The sequence below is a fragment of the Erinaceus europaeus genome, chromosome 13 (assembly GCF_950295315.1).
Source record: "Erinaceus europaeus chromosome 13, mEriEur2.1, whole genome shotgun sequence".
Classification (NCBI taxonomy): domain Eukaryota; kingdom Metazoa; phylum Chordata; class Mammalia; order Eulipotyphla; family Erinaceidae; genus Erinaceus; species Erinaceus europaeus.
This window is the reverse complement of record NC_080174.1, coordinates 60,163,192-60,179,640: the sequence shown is the minus strand read 5'-3', so window position 1 is coordinate 60,179,640 and position 16,449 is coordinate 60,163,192. Positions and strand designations below refer to the sequence as shown.

General features: G+C 41.0%; 2 protein-coding genes across 4 annotated transcripts in view; both read right to left on the bottom strand.

Annotated features, from left to right (window-relative positions):
• The window catches only part of IPP (intracisternal A particle-promoted polypeptide), a 365,210-nt gene that overhangs the window by 240,664 nt on the left and 108,097 nt on the right, over window positions 1–16,449 (bottom strand). The gene's annotated exons all lie outside the window — the stretch shown is intronic.
• The window catches only part of PIK3R3 (phosphoinositide-3-kinase regulatory subunit 3), a 127,603-nt gene continuing 117,162 nt past the window's right edge, over window positions 6,009–16,449 (bottom strand). For all 3 annotated transcript variants that reach the window (XM_060205983.1, XM_007521377.3, XM_060205982.1), the window contains exons 6-10: window positions 15,749–15,891; window positions 12,466–12,642; window positions 10,639–10,713; window positions 10,075–10,245; window positions 6,009–6,962 (exon numbers count right to left, since the gene is read on the bottom strand). In XM_060205983.1, the coding sequence (XP_060061966.1) occupies window positions 6,764–6,962; window positions 10,075–10,245; window positions 10,639–10,713; window positions 12,466–12,642; window positions 15,749–15,891 (765 nt within the window). In that variant the 3' untranslated portion in view covers window positions 6,009–6,763. The remainder of the gene's footprint in view (window positions 6,963–10,074; window positions 10,246–10,638; window positions 10,714–12,465; window positions 12,643–15,748; window positions 15,892–16,449) is intronic.

The following is a 16,449-nucleotide window of genomic DNA, read 5'->3' as shown; positions in this document are numbered from 1 at the left end:
ACACCTGCAGACCTACTTCACTGCCTGTGAAGCAATGTCCTCTGCAGGTGGTGAGCCGGGGGCTTGAACCGAGATCCTTATGCCGATCCTTGCGCTTCATGCCACATGGATTTAACCCACTGCGCTACTGCCCAACTCCCCAGGTGTCTCTTTGTCTACCTACCCCTCCCCTCTTAACTTCTATCAAAAAGGAAAAACAAAAAACTGTCAGGATATGGATTTGTTATGCAGCCCCAGCCCCAGCAATAACCCTGGTGCCAATTAATATGAGATCCTGAACTTGAGAGAAGCCAGGTCATTTTAAGAATCCTGTAAAGGGGCAGCCTGAAGCAGTGGATACCATGCTGGGCTCCCAAACATGGGGCCAGGGTAATGCTCTGGTTTTCTAATACTTTTTTTTTTCCTCCAGGGTTATCGCTGGGGCTCAGTGCCTTTACTATGAATCCACTCCTCCTGGAGGCTGTTTTTTCCTTTTTGTTGCCCTTGTTGTTTATTGTTATTATTGTTGTTATTGCTGGATAGGACAGAGAGAAATTGAGAGAGGAGGGGAAGACGGGGAGAGAAAGACACCTGCACACTGGTTGCTTCACCACCCATGCAGCCCCCCTGCAGGTGGGGACCAAGGGATTTGAACCCGGGTTCTTACACTGGTCCTTGTGCTTCGCACTATGTGCGCTTAACCTCTGCACTACCACCCAGCGCCCACCCCCACCCCCAATGCTTTTTTTAAGCTTTTTTATTTAGCGGGAGAACCAAAGCACGTGTTACACTGGGGATCAAACTTGGGACCTCATGCTTGAGAATACAAGAATGTGTTCATTATCACCTCCTAGGCCACCTAGTTTTTTTTTTTTTTTAAGAAATAGGAGGCTAAGGAGGTGACTCAGAATTGAGTATACCTTAAACATGTGAGGCCCTGCATTTGATACCAAGATCTACATAACAAGACAAAAATAAATAGAACATCATAAATTGTAAATTGGTGCTCTGGTCTCTGTCACAAAATAGGAAATTTTGTAATAACCCCTAAGAAAATTGCAAGTTATGTAATAGTTTTACATAGGTTCATGTTTGAACTTGGAGAAGATAACTGGTTGTTATAAGAATGAATTGGGTAGTCCGGAAGGTGGCACAGTGGATTCTCAAGCATGAGGTCCCAAGTTCAATCCCTGGCAGCACATGTACCAGAGTGATGTCTGGTTCTTTCTCCTATCTTTCTCATAAATAAATTTAAAGAAAAAAACAAAGAAAAATTGAATTGTGTTGGAGAGATGCTGGAGTTGGAGACAAATTTTAAGGTGAAATTAGTATTTTTAGGGTTTTTTATATAAACATGAAGCACTGGGAGGTATTAACAATTACTATAATTCTGATTTATTTGGTTTTTTGCACTGTATCTATTTATTGGATAGAGACAACCAGAAATTGAGAGGGAAGGAGATTATAGGGAAAGAGAAAGACACCTGCAACATTGCTTCACCACTCTTTTCTCGTCCCCTTCCCTCTCCATTTCTCTCTGTCCTATCCAAGAAAAAATTGAAAAAAATGGCCACAGGAGCAGCAGATTCAAGTGCAAGCACCAAGCCCAAGACCAAGCCCCAGGATAACCCTGGAGGCAAAAAAAAAAAAAAACATTCTGAAACATGATGCCAAGATTGAACTTGGGACCATTAATGCCTATTAGTCCTGTCACTCTAACTATTGCATCACCTCCCAGCCCACAGAATTAACTTCTTAAACCATGTATTTATTTTGTATGGGATAGGGAACTTTATATGAAAGAAGAGCAGCACTCTAGTACATGTGGTTCCTAGTTCAGGAGTGCAAGTTCCTGTGCTCTGCCTACTGAGATATTTTCCCCCTGGACTGCCTTTAACTAGAGGAAGGCTTTTTCTAGAGGCAGAGAGAGAGTCGAAGAGACACTGAAGTTTCCTTCATTGTGGCGGGGACTAGATTTAAACCTGGGTCATGTACATGGCATAGCAGCACACTATCCAAGTGAGCACAAGGCTGACTTGCAATTTAATGGGTCAGAGGAATTACGTGACTCTAGACAGGTTTATAGGTTTTGGTGAAAGGAAGGAAAAAAGATTTCATAGCAACCTAGGCATGTCTGCCTGGTTAAAAGTTTGCAGTGCTTGTGGGACATCCAAAGCCTTGGTGAATATATCCATTCAGCAGGTAGAGTTCAGAGAGCGGACTAGGTTGGAGATAAGAATTGGGAGTATCTGTTGCTGAGAATGAGAACAGCTGTTAAGATAAAGGGAATGCATAGTTCCTAGCAGGGGTCTTGGGGCTGCTGGTAGCTAAAGTGTAATGGGAGGACATCTGCAAGGTCACTTAGCATAGGTGGATTCCCTGTGGGCAATCTGGTCTGTAATTTAGACTGTGTGGGGCTTGAGACGAGGATGAGAGCTGCAATGTTCTGCACAAGCAGAGGTGGACGTGTGTTTGCTGATTACGTTCCCAACACGTAGGATGCTGAACAAAGTGCCCTGGCAGGAGGACAGCTGTAACACTGAGTCCGTTTCCCCTGACCCCATAATAAAATGTGGAAACACTTCTGTTTCCAGGTAGATAGACTGAGAATCAATAAACTACGTTTTCTAATAATCAGGAATTGGGTGAGGAAGATACTCAGATTTCACTTTCTCAGGGGTGGGTCTTCTCCCCACACTTACTGGGTAGGCAGGATTGACTCTCCAGGATAGATCTCTTCTTCAGGGGGAGTGCTTCTGGTGGCCCCATTTTTATCCCAGGATAATCTTTCAGTGTTCTGTTCATGGAGAGAAGGTTTGAGAGTTTCGAGGCTTCTCAATATCCCAGTCCTATCCTCTTGCCCCCACCTCACACAAGAACAGAAAGGATGCTTTATTGCAATGTATTTATTGCATTACTGGAGCAAGTTGGCCACTGTTCCCTCTTGGGGAAGATTAAAAACAAAGAGACCAAGAAAGTATTTTCCCTACCTTACCCCCTCCCTCCCCCACAACTGCACAGCAATGTCTGAACACATCTGGTGACAAGAACAATTTGCAAAAGTGGTCTAGGAACTACATTATGAACTGTCTCAACACAGACATACAAAGTTGGCTTCCTTGTGAATCAGGTATTTTTACGTAAACTACATTGAATGTTTTGACTACATCAAGACAACGGAATAGGTCTTTCACAAGTAACAACAGGGCACCAAAGTCACATGCTGGAATTTTTAAGGAAACAAGGTTGTTTGTCACAAGTGGCTAGAGCTAAAGCAAGGCTGAATAGTTGACAACAGAGGGCCCAGCCAGGCCCCCATCTGAACCTGCTTTGAGGCCACAGAGGCCAACTCTGGCAGCAGACACCATCTTGAAAACCAGGATTTGCCTAGAAGCAATTCTTGGCCCCAGAGGACTCATACAGTTGGTTCATTGCAGCAAGAAGAAGAGATCTGGAAGACACTGTGTTGGCACTCAAAAGTTTTCTTTTGAGCAGATGAGACCCAAAATCAGTGGGAAATCCCACCAAAGCTTGGGGATAGGATTAGGAGGTATCAGCAAATCTTCAACCCTGGCCAAGTCTGTTATAAGGACACAGCTAGCCTATACAAGCCAGAGCCATGGTAAAGTCTTAACCTAGATGGCTAGGTGGAGACAGCATTGTTTCGTAATGAAAACTCCATATACAAGAGATGCCAGCCAGCCCCACACTGCTTCCAGGTTGGTAGCAGCTTTACTAGGGAGGAAAATAAATGACTCCCCTTTACCTCAGTCTTGGTTTGCCTCTTAAGCCTATGCCTCAGTCATGCTGCAGTTAAGATGCCAAAAGAGAATCCCAGGGCCCAGATAATGGGACAGGACACAGAGCTACTTAGAGGAGGCCAAGATTTGTTGCTATGACTATGAAGTAGGTGCATATTACCTTTCCAGGGGATTGGACTGGTCCTTATGCAATTTCCTCTTGTTCAAGACCAAAAAATCATGGCGATTAATCAGAAAAGATACTTTCCAATTTTTCAAATTATCCCTATGTCTTAATTCTTACAAAACTACAAATTCAAGAGTAAAAATGAAACAGAGGGAAGGAATATAGAACTAAATATTAGCTCTCCAAAAATTCAGCCAATGTTGATGCTAGTGCTGCCTGAACAGCCTTTGTGTTTGTTTGACAAGAAGCAACTTATGGTTCAATTTACAAGTATGTATCCTTACTTCTTTTTGAAAAAAAAAAAAAAAAGATTTATTTACTGGGGGGGGAGAGAACTCTAGCACATGCAATGCTGGGGACTGAACTCGGGAACTCATGGTTGAGAGTCCAAGACTTTATTTAACTGTGTCACCTCCCAGGTCCCATTTTGGTTTCTTTTAAAAGGCACATCGAGATACTACGTTTTAGTATGAGAGATTCCTTGTACCCAGTCTTGAGCATTCAACGACTTAAAAACAGGCTCAACATCAGTGCAAGCATTCCCCCTGTGCCTAGCAGCAATTAGGCTGGCATTCCTCAGTAAAACTTTGTTCAAGATCTCACTCTGGGGGCCCACAGGTGACTCACCTGGTTGAGCACACATTCTGTGCAAAGGCCCAGGTTTGAGCTCCTGGCACCACACAGAATAACTTCCAGGGGGAAAGCTTCATAAGCAGTGCTGTGGTGTTGCTTCTCTCTACCTCTCAGTTTCACCTTCTATTTAGAGGAAAGAAAAAGATGGCTACTGAGAGCAATGGAGTCACAGAGGCACTGAGTCCCAGTGATAATACTGGTGGGGGAAATTAATTAAAGAAAAAAGAAAAGGCAGTTTGGAGAAAGGATGTGCAGCTGCTGTTAGATAAGATATAAGAACAGTGACGTAGGAGGGTAGATAATTTGTCTCACCCAGTCCTGAAACTGCAATATAACCGAGGGAAAGCCTTTCCTTCTTATCTTCACTATTAGTAACTCTGGTTTCCCCAAAAATTTAACCTATGTTTATTTCAAAATAACATTGTGGTTCATTCTAAATCCTGTCATAAGGTAAGTGCTTGCGGAAGGGGATATTTGTTCCTTTCACCCACAAAACTAGAGCTTCCCTAGCTTATAAGCCTCATGTGCCAAGACCCAGATATAGGCTTCTTTAGCTCAGCCAGAATGCCTGACTGCAGTGTTGAGCTCAAACAGCTGACTCACTCTGGGCCCATTATGGTTCCAGGAGTGGCTCAGAGGCAGCTGGAATCTATTTGTCAAATGAGTGATGACTGAGGGGGGCTGGGCATAATGGAGGCAGGAGTAGCTGCCTGCCTCCAACTCCATTTGCCTCGCTTCATTCAGCTGGAAGGCTCAAACCACATGGAGCAGAAGATTTCTGGCCTAAAATTAGGGCCACTGGAGCATGAGGACAGTTTGTGCACATCATCTTAGTGGCAGGATCACAAAACAGGCCGAAACAAAAGCTTCCAGATGGCTTCCCCTGACAGTCTAAAGTCCAAGCCATCCCTTCTTCTTCCTAAAGTTTCAGAAACAAGTATGTGAGTAATGTGGTGTGGCCCTCACCCCGACATCAGAGTCCCAGGTCTGTGATTTACTGAGGCCTTGGACCACAGTCTGGCTTACTCCTGCCACAGTGTTAGCCACCTCTGACTCCCTAGCTCCTACCCAGCAAAGAACAGGGAGATGAAAAGAAATTAAACTATGTTTACTGTTTCTGCAGGGCATTTAAACTCAGGGAAGCACATATAAGAATGTTGTTCTATATCATTATTTGGTATATCAAGCCATCTAAAAGCACTGCATTGCACCTTTTCTTTACTCATACCAACAAGTTACAAAGGTTTCAAACAACAGATCAGTCTTTAGGCTAAGGAAACACCACACAAGCACCAACTTCATTTTATGATTCAAAGCTCACCGTGCGTGTGCGCAGACACACGCACACACACACACACACACACACACACACACACCAAAAAACTCACTATCCCTCATCTCTGAGAAATAAGGGCAGGGCAAGAGTTACACTGAACAATTTTAGTGTCTGCTAAAACTAACAAATTCTAGTTTTGTTTTCAAGTTTTGGTACAGAAGTGTGCATTCAGATACTAGTGTCATGTTCTTTCATTAGACCTTAGTCTGGCAACAAACATTGTTTGGCTGGGATCAATTTGGTTTCTAGACATGATGCTTTTTAGAGGGAGCAGCTATGCCTTATATAGGGTGCTGACTACATTGTGCTAAGAAATAAAGTACTTCAGCTGAAGGTCCTTTACCCCTTGACTGAGATTCTTCAAATGAAACCCCAAGCCTCTCCCTTTCCTTTGGTTGTCTTTTTTTTTTTTCTTTCTTCACCAAATGCCATTCTATCACAGAGCCAGAACAGCCTCCTTTGGGGGAGGAAGTTAAGAGAAACTGTCAGATCAAAAGAAAACCGACAGAGCCATGTCCCTGACACATTCTCAGATCCCAAAGAGGACATGGGACTCTTCAGAGGCTTTCAGATACAGTCCACCATCCCCATCAAATCAGATGTGTTGAGGGTGCCTGGTTAAACAAAACAAACCAACCCCCCCAATGAAACAGACTTTCTAGAAAAGCATCTGCTTCCAGCTTCGTATGTCAGTGCAGTGGTATGGCCGAGTACCAGAGAACCTCAGGGACTTACGCCCTTTATGCCCCCATGCTGGCCAGCTGCTGCTCAGCCTCTCCACATTCACAGTCACTTCTTGTGCAAAACAAGCAGTCTACGTAGAAAGAATGCCCTCGTTGTCTAATAAAAACTGTAGAAAAAATGCTAGAGAGCCACCTCTCCTCTCTTTTATCTACAGAGTGAGGGCATCTGTGCGTGGACGGGGTAGGCAAGCCTGACGTTTAGGGAGTCGTTGTGCTGAACGAGGGATGTCTGCTGGTAGTGGAGCACCAGCTCCTTGAGGGAGCTGTACAGATTGTAGGGCTCTGCAAAGCCATAGCCCCGAGCAGTGCTGTAGATCACACAGTGCTTCACTTCCCCATCGGCACTGCAAGGAGACAACAGACAACAACACAAGAAAGAATTAAGGCAGATAGCAACATAGCAAGGATAAAATACTGAGTAACTTAAGCCCCTATGAAACTTCGACCTCAAGAGTCTCTGGCATATCCTTTGCATAACCATTTTACTATCCATCAGGCTCATATGTTAAAGTGATTTTACTAATTGTGATACTTAACTATGAAATGAAGAAAGTATGGTACAACTGGGGAATACAGCATTTGAAATTAGGTAAACCTGGATTTAAACTCTGACTTCATGACAGAGGTAGACCAGTGTGTTTATTCCCTAGAACTAAGTTAAATAACAAGAGATCTTTTCTATGGGAGATATCACATGAATTTTCAGATACCAGGAATCCATTAGCAAAGCTGCTAGAATCTGCTTACCATTTAAATTTTAAAAACCTAAATAGCATCCCAGTAGATGGCACACTGGTAGAGCTCTTGACTTGAAAGCATGAAGTTCAGAGTTCAATCTCCGGTATTACATATGCCAAAATACTGCATTAGCCTGTCTCAAGAAATAAAATAATCTTAAAACATTTTTATTGATTTAATAATAATCGATAAGATGGTAGGATAAGAGGTGTACAATTCAACACAATTCCTACCACCAGAGTTCTGCATCTCATCCCCTCCATGGGAAGTTTTCCTATTTTTTTTTTTAAGATTTATTCCCTTTTGTTGTTCTTGTTTTATTGTTGTAGTTATTATTGATGTTGTTGTTGTTGGATAGGACAGATAGAAATGGAGAGAGGAGGGAAAGACAGAGAGGGGGAGAGAAAGAAGGAAAGACAGAGGGGGAGAGAAAGATAGACACCTGCAGACCTGCTTCACCGCCTGTGAAGCAACTCCCCTGCAGTTGGGGAGCCGGGGGCTCGAACCAGGATCCTTACGCTGGTCCTTGCGTTTTGTGCCATGTGCGCTTAACCCGCTGCGCTACCGTCTGACTCCCAGAAGTTTTCCTATTCTTTACCCCCCTGGGAGTATGGACCCAGATTTTTTTTTTAATTTTTTTTTTTTTAAGAAAGGATTAATTAACAAAACCATAGGGTAGGAGGGGTACAACTCCACACAATTCCCACCACCCAATCTCCATATCCCACCCCCTCCCCCGATAGCTTTCCCATTCTCTATCCCTCTGGGAGCATGGACCCAGGGTCATTGTGGGTTGCAGAAGGTAGAAGGTCTGGCTTCTGTAATTGCTTCCCTGCTGAACATGGGCGTTGACTGGTCTGGACCCAGATTTTTAACTGACCTGTGAGTAAAAGAGAACCAGAGCATCACTCTGGCACATGCAATGCCAGAGAATGAACTCTGGCCTCATGTTCACAGGTCAGATGCTTTATCCATTGCATGACCCCTTCAGGCTGAAAGTAAAATAATATTTAAAGACAATAATTTAGGGGCCAAATGGTGGGGGCACCTGGTTGAGCATACATACCACAATGCACAAAGACCCAAGTTCAAGCCCCTGGTCCACACCTGCAGTGGGGAAGCTTCATAAATAGTGAAGCAGTTCTGCAGGTCTTTCTTCCTCTCTAACTCCCCCATACCTCTCAATTTGTCTCTGTTTCTTTCCAATAAATAAGTAAGTAAATAAATAAATAAATCAGGAGCCAAGCGGTGGCACAGTAGGTTAAGTGCACATGGCGCCAAGTGCACAGACTGGTATCAGGATCCTGGTTCGAGCCCCTGGCTCCCCACCTGCAGGGGGTTCACTTCACAGGTGGTGAAGCAAGTCTGCAGGTATCTTTCTCTCCCCCTCTATGTCTTCCCCTCCTCTCTCGATTTCTCTCTGTCCTATCCAACAACAACGACAACAATAACAATAATAACAACTATGATAAACCAGGACAACAAAAGGGAAAAAAAATAAATAAAAATATTTTTTAAATAATAATTTTGGGGGAGTCAGGGGGTAGCACAGCGGGTTAAACGCACATGGCGCAATGCGCAAGGACCAGCGTATGGATCCTTGTTTGAGCTTCCAGCTCCCCACCTGCAGGGGAGTCCCTTCACAGGTGGTGAAGCAGGTCTGCAGGTGTCTATCTTTCTCTCCCCCTCTGTCTTTCCCTCTTTCCCCCTCTCTGTCTTTCCCTCCTCTCTCCATTTCTCTCTGTCCTATCCAACATCAATGACATCAACAACAACTACAACAATAAAAAAACAATAAGGGCAACAAAAGGGAATAAATATTTTTTAAAAATTAAAAAAAATAATTTTGGAAAGCATGTCTCCTAAAACAAACTATTTTCTTTATATAAATATTAAAGGTCTAGGCTCTGTTCCTCACTGATATACATCAATTTATTTAATCTGATTTTATGAGGGGTTTTCTGTGCCATAAATTAATAATTATAATTCCTTCTTGTCCTAAGACTCTAAAAACATTTCCTAAGAACCTGTCTGCATGGCGTATGTCCTAAAGCGATCATTCCCATCTTTTCAAAACTGTCTGTGTGTGAATCATGCAGAAGTACAGACGGCTTTGAAATTAACCACATGGGGCCAAATGGTGGTGCATCTAGTAAAGTATGTATGTCACAATGCTCAAGGACCCCATGTTGCAATGCTCAATGGTGTCTACCTGAAGGAGGGAAACTTCAAAAGTGGTGAAGCAGTGCTGCAGGTGTCTCTTCACTCTCCCTTCCTATCCCCTTCTCCACTCTCAATTTCTGTCTCTATCCAAAACAAATAAATAAAAATACAAATAAATTAATTAAATAAAATTAACTGTATTTGCCATGTTCTTCTTTCCAGTGATTTGTCCTGGGACACATTCGTGGGATAAAGTGTTTTCTCCCCATTTCTCGGAATCTTTCTGTTAACTCAAAAGACCCTTTGACTTCTGCTTCACCTCTCTTGGCATCTAACCCTATATCATTCTACAATACCAACCCTATGTGGGTGGCTGAATCTCTCCAACTTGCCCATTCCATGCCTCCCTGACTAAACCTTCTCTTGTAATTTTAACCTTATCTTCTGACTGATCTTGAGTGACCAGCATCATCACCGGCCATCACACATCAGTGTTGATGTTCTGTCAATCAATAGAGACATTTTCAAAAGGTCATATCCCCAGGGAAGACTTACACCACAGAGCAAGCATAACATCCTTTCTTGCTACTCTCACGAATTAAGAAAGCGCCATCAGGTTTCCCATAAAGCAAGTCCTCTGCTTGTACTCGATTGATATCCTCAACAAACCAGGTTTTCTCATCATAATGGGGCAGGTTTTCTTCTTCTTCATTGATAAAATAGGTCCTAAAAATTAAATGTAAAACAATCAGATTATGTATACCTAAAAGCAAATTAATGAATACAACTATCTTCTAAATCTAATCACAAAATAACAGGAAAATTGCAGCTCACTGGATTTTTTTTTTAACAACTTCATTACTTACTATGGTATAGTAAGTACATAATTCACACTTATCACCCAGTAAGTTGACAATGAGTGAACACACACAGGCTTCATGTGGTTGGGCAGGTCTCTGAACTCAAGTGACTATTCTTCAGGCAATTTAATTTAAAAGAGGTGCAAAGTTTTCTCAATATCAGGTGACCATGAGAAGTAACTTTTAGCATGTATAAAGAAGGCCCATGTCTTATACTGAGAACAAAGCCCTCGGATAGAAAGGCACAGCAAGAACTTACTCATCTGCATCCTCATTCTTGATCCCCAGCCAGGCATTCAGTCGCTTCTGTCGTACTCCTTTGTGACTGAGCCATCTACCAGAGAGAAGACACCAGTATCAAGTGCTGCCTGGACAAAGCAGATACATTCAAGCCAAGCAAACTTCAGGGGATGCAAATTTCTTATTCCCCCTATCATAAGAATAGCCAGTATTTCCATAAAGTATAACCTCTCTGTTACTTGTCCCTCAACTTTTTGGGAAAAGGTAAAACAGAGCTGCTTGAAATTAGGCACTTTTCAGTTTCCTTTTCTAGAAGGTTATATTGTGGGAAGTTAGCTAGATAGACGGCGAACATGAGGGTCATGTTATTTAATATTAAAAAAAAAAAGAAATTTGAGGGTGGGGTAGATAGCATAATGGTTATATATTCAAAGTCCCAGGTTCAATCTCTGCACCATTATAACCTAGAGCTGAGCAGTGCTCTGGTTTAAAAAAAAAAAGGAAGCGCGGATAGATGGAAGAAAGGAACTAACTAAAGTGAGATCACACCATTCTCAAATAACACAGGCAACTTTTACCATCACCTAAAAGTCCATTTCAAATACTGTTATATGTTAATAATTCCAAGTCCAACATGAATTAACAATTTCAGAAACTGGCTAGTATTTTTTTTTAATTTTTGTAATAAGACTAAATTTATTTATACCTCAGTAAAATCTTTGATTATAAATATCCAGCACTGTCTAGCATTTTTAAATGATTTTTTTAAAGTGCAAGTATCTTTAGTAATAAGTGTATTAAAACATATTTCATTTATTGCTATGGAATCATATCTAGATTACAAGTAAAAGTAGTATTATAAAAGAAAAATCTGAAGTATTCTGTTACTAAGTATGTGGTCTTGGACCAGTTTTTCTTTATGCTCTTAGTATTTCATTTCTTTTTTAAAAAGTACTCTCATAGAAAGTTAACTTACGAAAGTAGAGTGGTAATACTAAAGAGTCAAGCCTAATTATCTTTCATACTTGATTCTGGTACACTTCTATTATTTAATTTTTTCTCTTAAATATAATATTAAAAAAAAAAAAGCTTTCAGGGGGCCGGGCAGTAGTGCAGTGGGTTAAGTGCACATGGCGCAAAGCACCAAGGACTGGTGTAAGGATCCTGGTTCGAGCCCCTGGCTCCTCACCTGCAAGAGGGTCACCTCACAATCGGTAAAGCAGGTCTGCAGGTGTCTATCTTTCTCTCCCCCTGTCTTCCCGTCCTCTCTCGATTTCTTTCTGTCCTATCCAACAACAATGACAGCAACAAAAATAATAGCAACAACAACAATAAACAAGGGCAACAAAAGGGGGAAATATGGCCTCCAGGAGCAGTGGATTCATAGTGCAGGCACTGAACCCCAGCAATAACACTGGAGGCAAAAGAAAGCTTTAACAGATTGCTTTATTTACTTATTTTTTAGTTTCCACTATTAGTATCCTTTTCTGTGTCGATGAGTTGTAATTTCTCTTTTGATGGTCTACTATGTAATAAAAGAATCTGGTCTTTATTTATGTTTGGAGCAAATATTAATGTTCTTTTAAAGCTATGTCACTTTGCTTGTGCCACAGCCACGCTCAGAGATTTCCAAGGGATTTGTATTAGAATACAGTCCTATCTGCTAGTTTGCCCAGAACTGAATTTGGGTAAACTGTGGCACCTTCTACTTAACAGAACTGCTTTCCCTAAATTCTTACAATCTCACTGGCCAGCTCTTAATTACTAATCTTTTCCTCTAATGTCTCTAGTGCCCTCACAAGTCTGGTGCTGTTTGTTCCCTCCCATACAGGTCCAGGTTACTTACACAAGGTGCTGATCTCGGATCTTGCGTAGCTGGATCAGATCAGGCTTTATACTGTTCATTTTTTTATCTATTTCCCGGTTGTCCAAAGCTTGTTTCTTCAAATCCTGCTCTAGACGAACCTTGCTATCATGAATCTCACCCAGACGTGACTTCAATTTGTCAAAATTCATCATAATTCTGTGAAAATATTTTATATGTGAAGGGTAAAATAAGAAATGAGTAGTGTTGGGGGGGGGGGACAGTCCTTCTATCTTAAGTGTGATAGATTATCTGTTGGTTCTGCCTAGCCCATATTCATTTCCCCTTCTAGCAATAGCACCCTGATGTTCCCTGTAAGGAAATGTTCTCTGCCTCCTCTCAGACTCATGGATAGACATCCACACAACCCAGTTTGCACAGTAAGAGTAATCCATTCTAAAACTGGGAAATATTATGCATGTACAAACTATTGTATTTACTGTTGAATGTAAAACATTAATTCCCCAATAAATTTTTTTAAAGTTTTCAATCTATCTGTGCAACAAATTATTCTTTTTTATTCCTCAGTAAAGAAATTAAAAAAAAAAAAAAAGAATACTCCATCCTATCTCAGCCCTGCTCTCAGGCCACAGTGAATGGTTCAGGAATGGGAATAGTACCCCAAACAGTCTAATGGGAGTCAATTCTAAGTCTTTTGGTAGAACATTATAAGCAGAGATTCTCTTTTCACTAAGATTGATAAATTATAAATAGGTGATTCTAGCACACTAAGTAGCTTTACTGCTACCTCATAGGGAAAGCTTGCCTGAGGATGAAGCTAAACAGGGAAGAAAAAAAAAGCCAAAGACAAGAGTATTAGAATCTTTATGACCTTTCTTAGGACTAGATCTAGCTATTACTAAACAAGTAAAGTTATATCCTACGTAGGATACCTGAGAGGTAGTATAATACTGCTTACCAAAACCTGAATCTCTGCCCTGTCAAAGTGCAACAAATTATTATGAGCAAATTATTTTTAACCTCTCCATAGTTTCATTTCCTCATCCATTAAAGTGAATAACTACAATAGTATTTCCCTGGGTTACCTTGAAATTTGGTATTACATAGGAAAGAACTAGAACAATATCTGGCATATTTCATCAGTACGAAATGACTATAAAATTCTCCAGTTCACAAAATTTTGCTATGTGGATGACCTTTAAGGCAACAATCATCTATACTACCCATCTGTCACTTAATAATAATGGTTTCAGATCATTAAAAACTTCTTTATGGTGGGGACCAGGCAGTAGCACAGCAGGTTAAGTGTATATGGTGCAAAGTGCAAGGATTAGTGTAAGGATCCTGGTTCGAGCCCCTGGCTCCCCACCTGCAGGGGGTCACCTCACAGGCGGTGAAGCAGGTCTGTAGGTGTCTATCCTTCTGTCCCCCTCTCTGTCTTCCCCTCCTCTCTGTTTGTCTCTGTCTTACCCAACAACAACAATAACCAAATAATGGCAACAAGAGCAATAAAATGGAGTTGGGGGAATGGCCTCCAGGAGCAGTGGAATTGTGATGCAGGTACCCAGCCCCAGCAATAACCCTGGAAGCAAAAACAAACAAAACAAGCAAGCAAACAAACAAACAAACAAAGCACAACTTCTTTATGGGCCTGAGGTGATAGCCTATTGGTTATGAGGCTCTGATGTCCCAGTTCAATCCCAACACTACCATAAACCAGAGCTGAGCAGTGTTCTTGTTTAAGCCAAAAAGAAAAGAAAAAAAAAATCATCTTCCTCCCACAGGGAAATGTGAAATTGTACCCACATGTCAACAACTGTACTATACACTGTTAACCCCCAATAAATTTTTAAAAATTCATAATGTACCTCCCGTTGCAACTAAATAGTAAGTTTTTATAGTTACTCATTATTAATAATTGCCATTTTGATACCATGTTGGTATATGTATACACATCATTAATGTATGGGTATAACTTAGCTTTCACTGCATTTCAGTAAGGTGTTGAGGAAACAGGTTCACCAAATTAAGGAGCACTCAAGGTTACACAGCTAGTTAATGGTCAGTAAAAACATAAAGTCCATGGTTTTTACCATTGGTGTATATGGTCTCACAGCACTAAACTCTACCCATACATACACAAGTTTACTAACATTGTGGCACTAATATGAGAAATATATGATTCATTTTATTCATTATTCACTTCCCACTCCTCAACCCACTGCTAGATGGCCTACTTTTCCAATATTTTACTGAATTAGCTTTGATAAAAGGTTCTTTTTTTTTTTTTTTTTTTAATTTTTTTACCAGAGCACTGTTCAGCTCTGGCTTATGGTGGTGTGGGGGATTGAACCTGGGACTTTGGAGTCTCAGGCATGACAGTCTATTTGCATAACCATTATGCTATCTACCCTCTGCCCTGATAAAAGGTTCTAACTCTGCAGACCAGGAGGCAGTACAGTGGATAAAGCACTTGACCCTCAAGCATGAGGTCCTGAATTCAATCCCCAGTATCATATGTGCCAGAATAATTATCTAGTTCTCTCTCACTAAATCATAAATAAATCTTTTTAAAAAGTTCCTAATTTCTTATAGTTTCCAAGTCCAAAACTTCTCATACTGCTCAGTCTTTTTGGCTGATCTCATTCTCAACATCTACCATTTCCTATAAACTTATTCCCTTATTCCTCACAAATCTTTCTGCCTGAATCTCAAATCCATATAAGCCATATGCCATGCCTTCCAGATACCTCCATTTGGATTCTCACAAGAACCTCAAATTCACTGGCTCCAATCCTGAAGTCACCTCTTATACTTTTTGTTTTGGTGAATAATATCATCCCTTATCACTCACATCAGAAATCTAGAAATAATCTTTGACTGTTCTCATAACTATCATATCTGGTCAGACATCAAGTTCTTAACATACCTGTTAATACTCTTTCCCTTTCTTGTCTGCTTTGGTTCAGGCCCTCACTATCTTTTCTTTTTTTTTAATTTCTCTTCACCATCCTTTAACCTGAGAACCATAAAACTGAAGTCAATTAGGTTTGTCATTCTTCCTATAGTATTGCTCCACTTCCAATTTATTCTCAGACTGCTACCAGAGTTTATTTCAGATCCACAAACATTCAATGAGTAAGGCTTAACATTTTGAGAGAAAGAACACACAAAGAGGAGGTTCAACTTGGAACCATCAGTTCATAAAAGCAAGTGGTTCCACATGGCAAGATGATGAAGTTTGAAGAGATGAAAGCAAGAAGATGAGTGCACTGATGCACTTAGAGATATTAAGTTGATTTACCTTTCAATTTCCTTTTCATTCCCCTCTCTGCGAAATCGCTCAATATATTCCTTGCTATGTTGCTCCTGTGTATGACACTGCTCTTCAAATATTTTAATTGTCTCATTAAAAGCTTCAATTGCAGTTCTCTTCATCTGTATTTCCTAAAGGAGAGGAAAGGAAAAACATAAATTTCATTATCTTGGGATGTTGGGCGGTAGCGCAGTAAGTTAAGTGCATGTGGTGCTAAGGGCAAGGACAGGAGTAAGGATCCCAGTTTGAGCCCCTGGCTCCCCACCTGCAGGGGAGTCCCTTCACAGGCAGTGAAGCAGGTCTGCAGGTGTCTATCTTTCTCTCCTCCTCTCTGTCTTCCCCTCCTCTCTCCATTTCTCTCTGTCCTATCCAACAACAACATCAACAACAATAAGAACTACAACAATAAAGCAACAAGGGCAACAAAAGGAAATAAATATAAAAAAAAATAAAAATAAAAAAGAAGGAAGGAGGGAAAGGAAAGACTGCACGTTGGTGCATAGATTCTTCTCCATTCATTCACTCCTTCAGTACCTCTTAGGAGTCAGCACTCCATTACATACAAATGCAGAATTTCCATTACATACAAATGCAGAATTTAGCCTTTATTTTCATGGTATTCAGAGTTCATCTTTTAGCAACTTCATGGGGCTCTCAGCTATATTTCAGGTAACAGTTATTTTGATATC